The sequence below is a fragment of the Pygoscelis adeliae genome, unplaced genomic scaffold (genome assembly GCF_000699105.1).
Source record: "Pygoscelis adeliae isolate BGI_AS28 unplaced genomic scaffold, ASM69910v1 Scaffold411, whole genome shotgun sequence".
In the NCBI taxonomy this organism is placed as follows: Eukaryota; Metazoa; Chordata; class Aves; order Sphenisciformes; family Spheniscidae; genus Pygoscelis; species Pygoscelis adeliae.
Genome location: NW_008824111.1, coordinates 61,429 through 75,095, shown reverse-complemented (window position 1 = coordinate 75,095; position 13,667 = coordinate 61,429). Strand labels below are relative to the sequence as shown.

Sequence of the window (13,667 nt, the reverse complement as noted above, 5' to 3'; positions counted from 1 at the left end):
CTCTTTCCGTCACCTTTCCCTCAGGCAATTCCATTTCAGTTTTTTTATGAAATAAAAATAATGGTGTCCCCTAAAGAAAAACAGAACATTTAAAGCTATTATCAAGAATGGATTCAATTGGGGGGGAAGGGGAGGGTTAAATAAATCAACATTTAATCTTTCACTGGATAAATGAATGCTAGTATGTAACTCACAAAGCAGAAAATATACATCTTTGGGACAGTATTACCTATAATGTATTTGAGAAAGCTTCATTTGTAGCACCATAGAGTCACTGAGGTTGGAATGGGTCTCAGGAGGTCACTAGTCCAACCTCCTGCTCAAAGCACAGAGAACACTGAAATCAGACCATGCCGTTTGATATGCCTTTGAACAGTCAAGTCTTGAAATCCTCCAATAGACAGACAGACAAAAAAGCCCCACTTTGCTTCACGGTTTACTTCTGTTTAAATATAGCATTTTTCTAATCTCAGCGTTCTTTCAGATTAACTCTTTGAATTTACTGCCTTGCCACTGTGCTGCTCTCTCCTGTTCTAAACTGTCACAGGGGCTCACAAAATGTGAAAACTGTATAGAAAGTCAAATGGCTGGCAAATTTCACTTGAGATAAAGCTTGGTTTGAAATATGCAACACGCTGTCAAGAAAGCTGTGAACAGCTGTGGAGTGACAGAGAGAGTAAATGGTACAGAAGTCTCCAGAATAGTGCTTTTTACAGTGGGTGTTCTTTCCTTTGCATGCACAGCCGATCTACCAGAACAATACACTGGCAGTACAGCAAAGAGACCACACTGAAATATATGGCCCACCCTGATTTGAAACAAGAAAAATCACAAAACAATAGAAAAATACAATTTCAAAGTAAAACTCTAACTTAGAAAAATAAAAATGTGAGAGTGAAATAACCGTAGTTATACCATTATTATTATTATTGTAAAATTAAAAGCAGATTTACATTTCAAGCAATATCAAATATCAACATTGTAATATAAAAACTAAAGTGTTTGTAGTTTTGTTCCAAGTATTTTGTGCTGTCTGCTCTTATTTGCTCTTTACGCAAACTAAGAACTGCCAAGAAGTCAATCATTTCACAGCCCCTCTCTATAAACAGATTTGTTTAAAAGAAAAAACAGATTGTAATAAATACCTACTATAATCACCTTTCCTCTTCATTTTTATTAGGTTTTCTATACATGTTTATAACATATAATATTATATAAATATTTATATACATGTTTATAACATACATGTGTGCTGAACACATCAGTATTCAGTTACAGTACAGACTTCACCTATTTTTCTAATCCATTTTCTCCATTGACAGGACTATGCTCACAATTTACAAAATTTCTTTGTAGACATGTACTTATTTCACAGTTCATTAACCTTCAAACAGCACACCTGCCAGTTTGCCTGTGTCTTATCTAAAGCAATGACACACTAACTAATAAAGTGCTAAGTATGTTTGTGTCAGAATTGCTTACGAAATGAATGTTTTTCTCCACTGAGCTACCCAGCTGAAATGAATGTATTTGCATCAATTTATGTAAGTTTTTTTCATGTTGGTAAGAGCAGTAGTTAAGTGCCAGTCACTGCAAATACGCACAAATATAGTCTCAGACTGTACTGTCTACCACTTTTTAATGTATACAAATGGTAGTGTCTCATTTTTTTTTAAATCATCAAAAAGGATCATTTGTGCTGTTTAACCTATTTCCTGCTGCAGTAACAGCACAAGGCTTCATTTAAAACTTAACATCTATAGCTTTTTCACAACAGCAAGGAAAACCTCAGCAAGTCTAATATTCTTCCTTTTAGCAACTCTCTGTGGAGCACAGTGACATTTTCAGTGTTCTGTAGCTGGAGTAGCCTGACCTTGGCTCATTTTTATCTGACCTCAGGGTTTTCACATCATTAATAAAGAGATAATCAAAACAAAGGCTATATACATTAGGGTAGGAAAAGTTTGCATAGTTTGGCACTATTATCATGTATACCCTTAAAAATGGAACAAAATGAAATGCATGTAGCAGAGGTGGTGAACCTTCTAGGGACTGGTTCCAAACATTTTTCCTACTGGCAATAAACCATTTTCAGACCTCCCAACTCTGGCCACCATGATAGTTATTACTTTACAGGATTATAATTTTTTGTTTCAGCTGTCAATAAAAACTTCAAATGATAGCTTTTTAAGTCAAATAAACCTATTAAAAAAAAAACAAAACCAAACACTGACATCACTGAGACAACAGAAATACCGTGCAAAAAGCATATCATGTTTAGATCTAGACTGACTTACTTTTGGTTTTAAATTTTCTCACATCATGTGACAAAGTGCCATTGTACCTGAAATCTGATCCAATTACCATTGTTTGAAGGAAATTAACTATACTCATCAAAAAAATCCAGATGTCTTTTTATTTCTGATGATATACATGCTATAATACATGTAAAACAACTATCTGAATAAACAGATAAACAGGCTAGTCATGCTTCTCAATAGTAGTCAACATTCTGCAGAGATTAAGAATCATTATAACTCTGCTTACTCTTAATTTCTGACCATTGAAACAAACTACGTAAAAATGAGCTCAAACTTAAACTATACTTTTAAAGTAGTAATATTTTCTGAGCTAATTTTGCTAAGACATCATGAAAATTCCAGACTTGAAATGTTCCAAATATAATTTATTCTACTGAATAACAAACACTGATAGAATTCACCAACAAAGAAAGTGAAACCAACGAACTTCCAGGGATACCTGAACTACAAGAAACTATAATTGATACCAACAGATTACTTCTAAGCCTCATGCCCTATTAGACCTGGCTTGCGAGAACCATGGGAGGAGGTGGAGGAGTATCGAGTAGAATCAGAGGGCTCAAGTAGAACTAGCATTGTACCCCAGAGGTCAATACTGCATGCAGTCCTGTTCAACATCTTCATTAACGATCTGGATGATGGGGCAGTGTGTAGACTCAGCAATTTGGTGATGGTACAAAACTGGGAAGAGCAGCTGATACACCAGAGGGTGATGCTGCCGTTCAGAGGGACCTCGACAGGCTGGAGAAATGGGCTGACAGGAACCTCATGCAGTTCAAGGAAAGGAATGTAAAGTCCTGTACCTGAAGAGGAACAACTCCATGCACCTGTATATGCTGGGGTCCACCCAGCTGGAAAGCAGCTTTGCAGAAAAGGACCTCATGGTCCTGGTGGACACCATGTTGAACATCAGCAATGTGCCCTTGCGCAAAAAGGCAAACAGTATCCTGGGCTGCATTAGGAGGGGTGTTGCCAGCAGGTTGAGGGAGGTGATCCTTCACCTCTATTCATCACTGGTCAGGCCACACCTGGGGTATTGTGTCCAGTTCTGGGGTCCTCAGTACAAGAGAGACATGGACATACTGGAGAGAGTCCTGTGAAGGGCCACAAAGCAATTAAGGGATTAATTAAGGGCTTTATTAAAGAATTGGAGCATCTCTCATATGACAAAAGCCTGAGAGAGCTGGGACTGTTTAGCCTAGAGAATAGAAGGGGGATCTTATCACTGTGTATAAATATCTGAAGGGAGGCTGTAAAGAAGATGGAGCAAGGCTCTTCAGTGGTGCCCAGTGACAGGAGAAGAGGCAATGGGCACAAACTGAAACACGGGAGGTTCCCTCTGAACATCAGGAAACATTACTGTGAGGATGACTGAGCACTGGCACATGTTGCCCAGAGAGGTTGTGGAGTCTCCATCCTTGGAGATATTCAAAAGCCATCTGGACATGGTCCTGGACAACCAGCTCTAGGTGACCCTGCTTGAGCAGGGGGGTTGGACCAGATGACCTCCAGAGGTCCCTTTCCAACCTCAACCATTATGTGATTCTATGAATCACATCCTGTTGCATCATATGCAGTTGCTCTCTCCAAAACCTGAAGATAACCTGCAGAGTACCATTATTAAGCTAAATAGTAATAAAAGGCTTGTTATGAAGTAACTGAGATCCTGTTGAGGATTTCTTTTATTACAGGATTTACTAAACTGATTTAGTTACAACAAGGTGATTACAAAGTAATCCTACTTAGGCAGGAAGTTGACACTGCAACTACCAATACCTTACTCAGCTCTGGATTAGAACTGGCCTTTAATGGTTACTTTCATCTCCACAAAGAAGCCCTTCAAGGCAGGTTATGAGCATGTTTTAGGAGAGCATAAAATTCTACAGTGATAATTAACAAAAACTATCTATTCTACAAATAGACAATGTGGACATGCAGGAAGAAAAGAGTGCGGCTTAATGCAGGCCAAAATGTTTTTAAATTTACTCCTCTGGGAACGACCAACAATAGCTTGTACAGTACAAAATTCCTTCCATAATGATTTCCACCTGCTGGAGGGCTGCAATTTGCCCTGCATCTCCCTGCAGCTGCTTTCCCATCTGCTGCTAGAAGCCATTGCCCTCCCTTTAGATAAGACCTGAGGCCTGGAGATATAAGATTCAGTTGCTCTAAGCAAACAAAATCTTTTCCCAATTCCTGGTTGCAGAGAATGAAACCTGCTGTGTCTAGAATCATTGCTGGATTGCTACCACAGCACAGTCTAGGCCTTAGCTTAATCAGCTTAAAACCCAGGCCTCCGAGAAAGCCCAGCTGGCAAAGCAGTATTTTTATTCCTCATTCATCTACACTGGCAGGCCACATGCTTGATCACCATGTAAATGACAATTGCTCATTTTCAGGTCTTTGGTAAGAAGGATCCTGGTTTTAGTGCATAGAAAGCCCCTCTATCCTATCACGGCTCTCTCGTTGCAGGGATGGTATTTCCTGCAGGAAATGTATGAGCTTCATTAGAGGAGCTTTTGATTTGTTGTTGTTTTGTTATTTAATTTAACACAGCTTAATATATATATTCCAGAAACAAAACATCGATGGCCTCTGCTGATACTTGGAACTTGCCCACATTTAGTCTCTCAGATATAACCAAATTAATATGTTCAGCAAAGATTCATATGAGATATAAACATTCCCTCTACTCCCCCAGAGTTCTCTAAACTAAAGATTAAGTGGAAATGTAAAAGGTGCTTTTGAAAGACAGGATATTTCTGAGTACTGAAGACAGACATTGTTGAATTATATGAAGTTGATATTTGCGAAGTGATTACCAAAAAGGCTCCCCATAAAACAAAGAGTAGGTACAAAGGGAGTTCAGGAAAATTTTATTCTAAGGCATCATTTTGAACTTTCCTGTCTTGCTGCATCACATTTAGTTTGTACAGGATGTAACAGAAGAATGCAGCACAAAGGCATGAATTTCTTAATTGAAATGTACAACGAAGCATACAACGAAACAAACAAAAAATTACTTCATTCTTATTGCCACATATTGGCCCACTGGTCAGTCAAAATATATGAAGGGCAAATAAGCAGGCAAAAGAAAGAAGAGAAAACAAGAGGCATTTCCATCCTGAATAAGAAAAAGTGCAAGCAGCACAAACAGCCTGTTTTCAACCATCTCATAACTAACACTAGGAACAAGATCAGCTCTAAAAACCTTCAAACTTATGGCATCCATTGAGTGGTCTGCAGCCTTAGTAATTAATTTTTATTGAGGTGTCTTCTTGTCGCTTATGTTAACAATGTGTTCTTTCTGGTTTTGTCTAAATATTGATAAGAAACAAGGACTTTGGCCTACAAAGGAGTAAACGTAGCAATCTACAAATTCAGCCGCTGTCCAGCTTTTGTGTTCCTCGGAGCTCCATCACATTTATCCAGAACGCCCACAGTTTAACAGACTCTCTCTCCAATAACCTGCATACCCAGTCTGGAAGTTGTAATATAATAGTTTGTGGAGAAGAGACGTTCTGGCAATCATTTTTAACCAGAAAAACTCCCTAGCATACAGCAGGGTGGTAAGGAATGTGCCAAAACCCTGAGGGTCTTAAAAATATGTAACAATAGAACATCATTAGAACATGCATGTCAGCCTTGAAGAATCTTATTTTCTAATCTGTGAAATTGCTTGGACACAGAGATCTGTCACTTGTTTTCATGACTGTTAGAGAAAGCAAGTAACATTCTCACATAGTAACACAGCAATTTATGACAAATCCTGTGTTTGGTTATATGAGCGTATTTCTTATGGCTAGCTGAAAGCTGCTGTAAGACTCTATTCCAGGAAACAAGACTGGATAGCTCAGTAGTTTTAAGGAGCTCTTGATTCAAAGTCTATTCAAAAGAGGTGAAAAGTATGTTCAGACTAACCACATATTTTTTGCGAGCCTCAATATTATTTAACTCCAGAAACCACTCTTCATTTCTAACCCCTGAATATCTAATCTTCTAGATGGAAAGTTGTACAGCCTGTGACATGCCTACAACAATCTTGGGGCTTTAAAATAACAAGCAAAAGTACTGTTCTTTCCTGATAAGTCCTGGCTTGAGAAACTAACGGGTACACAGTATGCTTTATTTCTACCTACACAACATAAAAGTAAAGATCTTTTTCAGCAGATTTGAGATGCACTACATCTCTACCATAAAGTACAGTAAACTAATAAAACATTCAGTGCATCTTAAATGGATAAAAAATGAGATGTAAGTAATATTGCCCAAAGTATGCATGTTACAAAAGTATTTTGAGATCAGGTAAACTGCTGACATAATTTAATGTTGAACACAGGTTATTTAAAGTCTCTGCTTCATAGGTAAATGGTGCATATAAGAGCATACCCTATAATGCTATCTTTTCAAAAGTAAATAGAAGAAATCTTGAGGCAAGTGAAGTTATTTCCCATTTTAAGTCTGCTATTAGATCAAAATTATTTGGTAAACTACTTCAAATAGTGGCTGCATCAATACATGTGTATAACTGGAATTGGAACTTGTTTTCTTTATATTGCTTCTAATGCATCTTGAGATGTATCATATCCCAAAACAAAGTCTGGTACTAACCCAATACTCAGAATCCTTTATTTTCATATGATCTCCCAGAAGAAAAAAAAAAAAACAAAAAAAAAACAACCAGTTACATTAATGTGACCCTTATGCCAAAAGCCTCCTGTACATGAACAATTACAGCAAATTTTAACTAAAATTACTTCCCATAAGAGGTGGACATAATTCACCAACTTTCCCCAATTCCCTTTACAAATATATCTTAAAAAGAGAAAAGAAACTCAAAAAACTGTAGTCCACTACACCCTACTGAAAACAGAAAATGGAAATCACCTAGATTTCTATGGGGAATTTAAAACAGTTTGCAGTGTTTCAAAGCTTCATAAATTTATGAGGTAATGTAACTACTGAAGGTTGACAACAATGCATATGAAATAAACCCCACAATTTCTGAAGATTCAGTCACTAACAAATTCAGGCTCAATTGATTTAGCAAGTCCGTGCAGAGACAGCCTTAACTGTCTAGAAACAAGATATTCTGTGAGGACACTTATGAGTTGTTTTGTTTCATTTTTAAGTCTCATATCTGCAACAACCCACCTAGCTTACAGTGTTACTTCATTCAGAAACAAAACAAGGCTTGTCATCAGAATGCTTTGGATTATACAGAAGTAAAGGGTTAATTAAAATAAATAATCAAAACCAGAAACTGATACCTTCCACTGAATAGAAATTATGCTGAACATATCTTTCACTAATCCTATACCTAAACAGATTTTTTTTTGCCATTGAAAGCTGGAAGAATCTCATATTATTTGTACAAAATATCACAATCACTTATATCACAAATAACATTATATTAGGCCAAACAAAAGGGATTCATTTTCTGCTATTATAGAGCATTCCTTCTATCAAGCTACCTCTCTGATCATTTTAACATTAATTTTTCATTTGGTTTTCCTGAGAGACTAATAACAAGCAGACACAATACAACCGATTGTCACCTGCACACAACAGGCAATTACAGCCAATTTTAACTTAAATTGCTTCATGTAAAAGTTTCAAGCTCATGTAGAAACTGGGAAGAACAGGAATTGAACACCTGTTAGAAACCAACTAGTTCTCCACCAGGACTGCACAATCCCAGCTGCCCTTCATTAAGAGCACTGTTGATTCAGTTCTTTTTACCACTGCCCATCTGCCAGCCATAAGACTGTAATGCCTTGAATACATACCAGTCTGATAAAGAATTAGGCAATCAAATTAGTCAAGAGCCAATGGATTCATCACTATCCTCAGCAGTATGACAGGTAATACAAACCTTGCAAAACAGATTTGCACAGCCAAAAATTTAAAATATATAATCTTTACTACTAAAAAGCCAGATTGAGATCTGCCAAAATTGCTGAAGTTTTTACCCTTGTTCTATTATTATTATTTTGTATTATATACATATGCTGTCTGGCTCATTAAACACAAGCTGGAAATTCCAAGATTTCATCTGTATCTTCTTAATATACAGAGGAAAGACATACAGCACAGAGGGATAATCAGAATCTTAGAAATATTTATTTCCTGCTTCCATGAGAATGATGAGTTTAAGCTGGTTTATCTCCTAGAGCTTTGTTAGCCAGAAATTTGAAACATTCTGTAAGATTCCTCTATACCTTAAATAATACATTTCTCTGAATAGAAACTATTTACACTCTATGACTGAATTTCACAGGTATTTCTGTTTCTTGAAAGGGGTACACACATTAAAAATAAAATGAAGAGTTACAATAGGAATCAATCTAATCAGTATTGTGTGTTCCAAGTCTTTGAAGTTTTTTTAAAACCCCAGGAAATGAACTAATGGACAATATTTTTAACACTGAATCTACACATTCCATCAAATGTGACAACCATCTCAACCTTGTATTCCATTACCCATATTTTTATGATCTGACTTTGTAGGTACATACATAACTAATGCACTGGTCTGTTTTAAAGACTGAAATTACTCATATTTTAAAATAAATGTTGATTGCACTCGAAACGATAACCACAGATTAATATCATGCACCCTTCAACAGATCCCTTCAAAATACATCAGTAGCTTCACTGTTCAGAATAGAAATACACAGTAGAAAAGAAGCATCAGGCCATAGCAACTGAAAGGAAAACTCAGTCAAATAATAGATGAAGAAACAAGGAATGAAATCACAACAATCAAGTCACTAAGGCCCAGTTCCCCCCATTGAAGCCAATGAGAATTAGGCACAAACATTTTCTTATAATGCAATCATAGGTGCTTCTAAAAAAATTCTAGAATGAGAGCTGGTGTACTACCAAAAATAGATACCAAATATATTGGCATTTAAAGGGTTTTAAATTATTTCACTATTCTTTAACAAATTGCCTTCTACACAGACTTGCAACAAACACATCATCACCTTGACACATGCTATTAACTAAATATTTCTATTGCAGTTTATGATTAGAAGATACAATACCTCTGTCTGAAGTATGGCAGCTCTCTGTTCTTTGGCAGTAAGTGACTCTTTAAGCACTTCAATGTGTTGCTTGCAATCTGAATTCTGATTGCTAAGGGTTTCAAGCTTAGTTTGTAAGGCAAGAAGTTCTGATTCTTTCTTTGAGAGTTCTTGTTTCAGTTGGTCAATCTGTAATGGGGAAAAAAAGAAAGGTTAGATCATTAATTTCATTTCCAATTCATAGTTGCACTCAATATCTGAAAGGTGTGAATGACTGTGATATAGAATCATAGAATCATTAAGGTTGGAAGAGACCTCCAAGATCATCGAGTCCAACCGTCAACCCAACACCACCATGCCCACTAAACCATGTCCCTAAGCGCCTCATCTACACGTCTTTTAAATACTTCCAGGGATGGTGACTCAACTTGTTCCAATGTTTAACCACTCTTTCAGTAAAGACATTTTTCCTCATGTCCAATCTAAACCTCCCCTGGCGCAACTTGAGGCCATTTCCTCTCGTCCTTTCGCCAGTTACTTGGGAGAAGAGACCAACACCCACCTCGCTACAACCTCCTTTCAGGGAGTTGTGGAGAGCGATGAGGTCTCCCCTCAGCCTCCTTTTCTCCAGGCTAAACAACCCCAGCTCCCTCAGCCGCTCCTCATAAGACTTGTGCTCCAGACCCCTCACCAGCCTCGTTGCCCTTCCCTGGACATGCTCCAACATCTCAACGTCCTTCTTGTGGTGAGGGGCCCAAAACTGAACACAGTATTCGAGGTGCGACCTCACCAGTGCCGAGTACAGGGGCACGATCACTTCCCTACTCCTGCTGGACACACTATTTCTGATACAGGCCAGGATGCCATTGGCCTTCTTGGCCGCCTGGGCACACTGCCGGCTCATGTTCAGCCGGCTGTCGACCAACACCCCCAGGTCCTTTTCCGCCAGGCAGCTTTCCAGCCACTCTTCCCCAAGCCTGTAGCGCTGCATGGGGTTGTTGTGGCCAAAGTGCAGGACCCGGCACTTGGCCTTGTTGAACCTCATACAGCTGGCCTCGGCCCATCGATCCAGCCTGTCCAGGTCCCTCTGCAGAGCCTTCCTACCCTCAAGCAGATCTACACTGCCGCCCAACTTGGTGTCGTCTGCAAACTTACTGAGGGTGCACTCGATATATAATACAACTCAGACACCTGTAAATTCTGGAAGAGAATTAAGATTCAGACTTTTTAAACTCACAACTTGAATTGAGTTTCTTGTAATTTAACGTACCTCGTTTTAAGAATGATTGTCCTGCTGTTGCAGAAGTTAAAAGGAAACTCTTAAAGATTATACATGATGATTTGGCCTATAAATTCACCATGGACCTCACTTAAGTTCAAAGGAATTTATCCTGTGTGAGGCAAGTCTGGCAGGACAGAAAAAATGTGTTCATAAAAGTAAAAATTCAATCCAATAGCCTATTCCTTCCAGCAGCATGATTCTTGTGACTTACCATAGGCCAGAGTGAATTAAGGTTTTTTAGGAGCCTGATAAGGAAAAGCGGGCATCTTTGTAAGGAAAGGAAAACAGAGAATTGGAATTTTAACCTTACTTTTCTTGCAAACATGTTGCTGCCCACCATCCCCACCTCCTTTTTTCCTCTCTGGCAGTTCATATGGAATTCTCAGTTACTAGGAAAGCCAAGCCAAAGCGATTAACTTAAGAGAAGTCTGGGGAAAACGTTATAAAAAAATTCCACAGAGTGAAAGGTCTGTGAGGTTGTAAAAGCGTATCCTAGGGGAAACGGCAGAAACCCAGTCACTAAGAAGGAGCTTCTGAATTTAAGTGAATTTAAGGTTCATCAGTAAATGTCATGGAGTTGTGATTATTCTTCCCTTCCCACAATGATAAATGGGAGAGGTAGCCACAGAACACAAAAGTGGGGTGATTTAGAATACATGAATCTAAACAAAGCACTGGACAATACACAGAACGATGCTAAAGGATGGTGAATTAGGTGACATACAACTATTCATCTTAAAGTCCTGTGAAATAACACTGGTCACCAGATGAGTACAGATATATCATCTCATGAGGATTATTTGAAATAAAACACCTCAGTGCATCTGCATAACTCAGAGAAACCACACTTCCTTTATATTTGGAAAGTTTTCTTGATGACTGTAAGGCCTAGACATTTTTCTTTAAAATTCAAGTTTCAATTCTGCAGCAACCAGAAAAGTGCTAGAAGAGCTCTTTCCATTCTCTCGCATCAGTTGCATCCCAACAGACATTTGGGATGCAAGAAGCCTAGAAGGGCTACATGGAAGGTGATTCAAAGATCCCCAGGAAAAAAAAAGAACATGTATCCACAGGCAGATACTAGTCAATCACATCCTAAAGATCCACATACTAAAATATTTCACAGGTTCAATGTTGTATGGCACAGTCACTGGAAACATTTACTGCTGATCAAAATATTTCTATTTAGTTTTACATTGCAACTGTATCCATAAAAATTAAATGAAAAAAAATGTTTCTTCCAACTATAGTCCATATGCATGTCTAATAGATTTATTCCTTATTTCTCTTTATAAATCTTAATATGTTTGTCTAGCTGGTTAAGGTACTTGGCTAGGCACCCCTGAGCTACTGTATAAAATCAAGAATCTATACTGGCATTAAAAGCAATCACCTTCGCGGTCTGAAAATATCAAAATAAGAAAAGGAGCGTACAAAAAACAGACGTCAAGAAAATGCAAAGAGTGCAGTTAAGAAACTGCTAGAGAAAACTTTCTCTTGAAAGCAAACCACCTTCCTCCATCCCTTGCCAGAACTTGAAAGCAAGTATGGCAACCAAGACAAAAATGCATACAAAATGAACAACGGGGAAATCTGTCTACAAGATATAAAGACAAAACGTAGATCTGCAGCCAATCTGAATTACATCACATGCTTTATATGAGACCCATGTGAACATCACAGACGCTTAATCTCTCCTAGAAATTCTTCCCGCTTTTTTCCATGACACAACCCACACCCTGAGAAATAATCAGCCAGAAAAAAAAAAAGCTTCATTTTCATTGCAGGTATGTTCTTTTTGTTTCAGAAACAGAATCTGTTTAGTATAAAGTTCTGGCTACAAGACCTACGAATTGCGAGTTTAAAAATGTGTTAGAGCTCTCAAATAAAAAATTAAAAAGAAAAAAAAAAATCAAACTGTGTTGAATAATTTGCTTTTGGCTGGTGTTTTATTAAAATGAAGTATAATGGTGAAAATATACTAAAACTTCAATTTAAAAAAAATTAAGTATCAAAAATACCAAAGGCATAACAAGAAACCACATAACTTTTTGAAAGACATTTTTAGGCCTGAGTATATTTGCTTTTTTAAAGTTCTGCATTATCTATTAATGTGTAAAAAAAATTAAACGGGGCATGAAATAAGTTTCTGTCTCCAGCAGATATCCAAACATTTTCATTTTGCTATATCTTGAGTTACCACTCAAGATATATGTTGGAAGACCAACAGTCATGATTCAATGATATCTCCTGATCTCAGTACAAAAAAAAAGACAAAGGAAAAAGCGTTTCTGTACTTTATAAAGACTTCAGTGAAGATAACCTACAAGTCTGGTTATAAGTGCTGTAGCATCTAAAGAACTCCAGGTTTGTCCTCTGATCCTGACCTTCCCACTATCTCACCTATTTCATATGTGTAATTTGCCTGTCACTGCTTTTTCAACATTGCCCAATATGATCTTGCTTCACCTTTCCTGGAACCCTAGTTCCTTTGTCTTCCTTCTCAATTTATGATTCTCTGGCGCCTCCCATAATTTCAGTTCCTCAGATACCAGCATTTCCAGAAAACCATTATCCTTTTTCTTACATTATTACTTTTACACACCAAAATCTTACATGACATTACATAGAGTAACTGGGAAACAAAGAAAACAAAACAAAACAAACAAAAAATCAGAGCTTTTCCCCTGAATATTGCACATTAAAATTAATGGGCTAAATCTTTAAGTAAATAATTCCATTAAATGAAATTATGCTGATTTACACATCATAAGGATTTGGTCTTACGTGACAAATGACACCTGTTTTTTAAAGTGAAGGATTTAAGTAAAGGAAAAAGAGAAGCAATGCAAATCAAGTGAAGTGGATGCATACAGTAGACTCTACAAGTCTATCTGTAGATACTACAGGTTGTATTGGTCAAGGTCTATTTTTAAAGTGTTTATCGTATTTCCAGGCCTATCCACAAAAAAATGCTGTAGTTCTTTTCCTGCATATTTCTTCTACAGGATCATCTAGAACTTGCATGCTTCATGC

The 13,667-nt window shown here is 37.5% G+C and overlaps 1 protein-coding gene across 1 annotated transcript in view; it reads right to left on the bottom strand.

The window, feature by feature from the left end:
* The window catches only part of LOC103925497 (ERC protein 2), a 280,258-nt gene that overhangs the window by 250,605 nt on the left and 15,986 nt on the right, over nt 1-13,667 (bottom strand). The window contains exon 3 of the mRNA XM_009334228.1: nt 9,371-9,538. Within this exon, the coding sequence (XP_009332503.1) occupies nt 9,371-9,538 (168 nt within the window). The remainder of the gene's footprint in view (nt 1-9,370; nt 9,539-13,667) is intronic.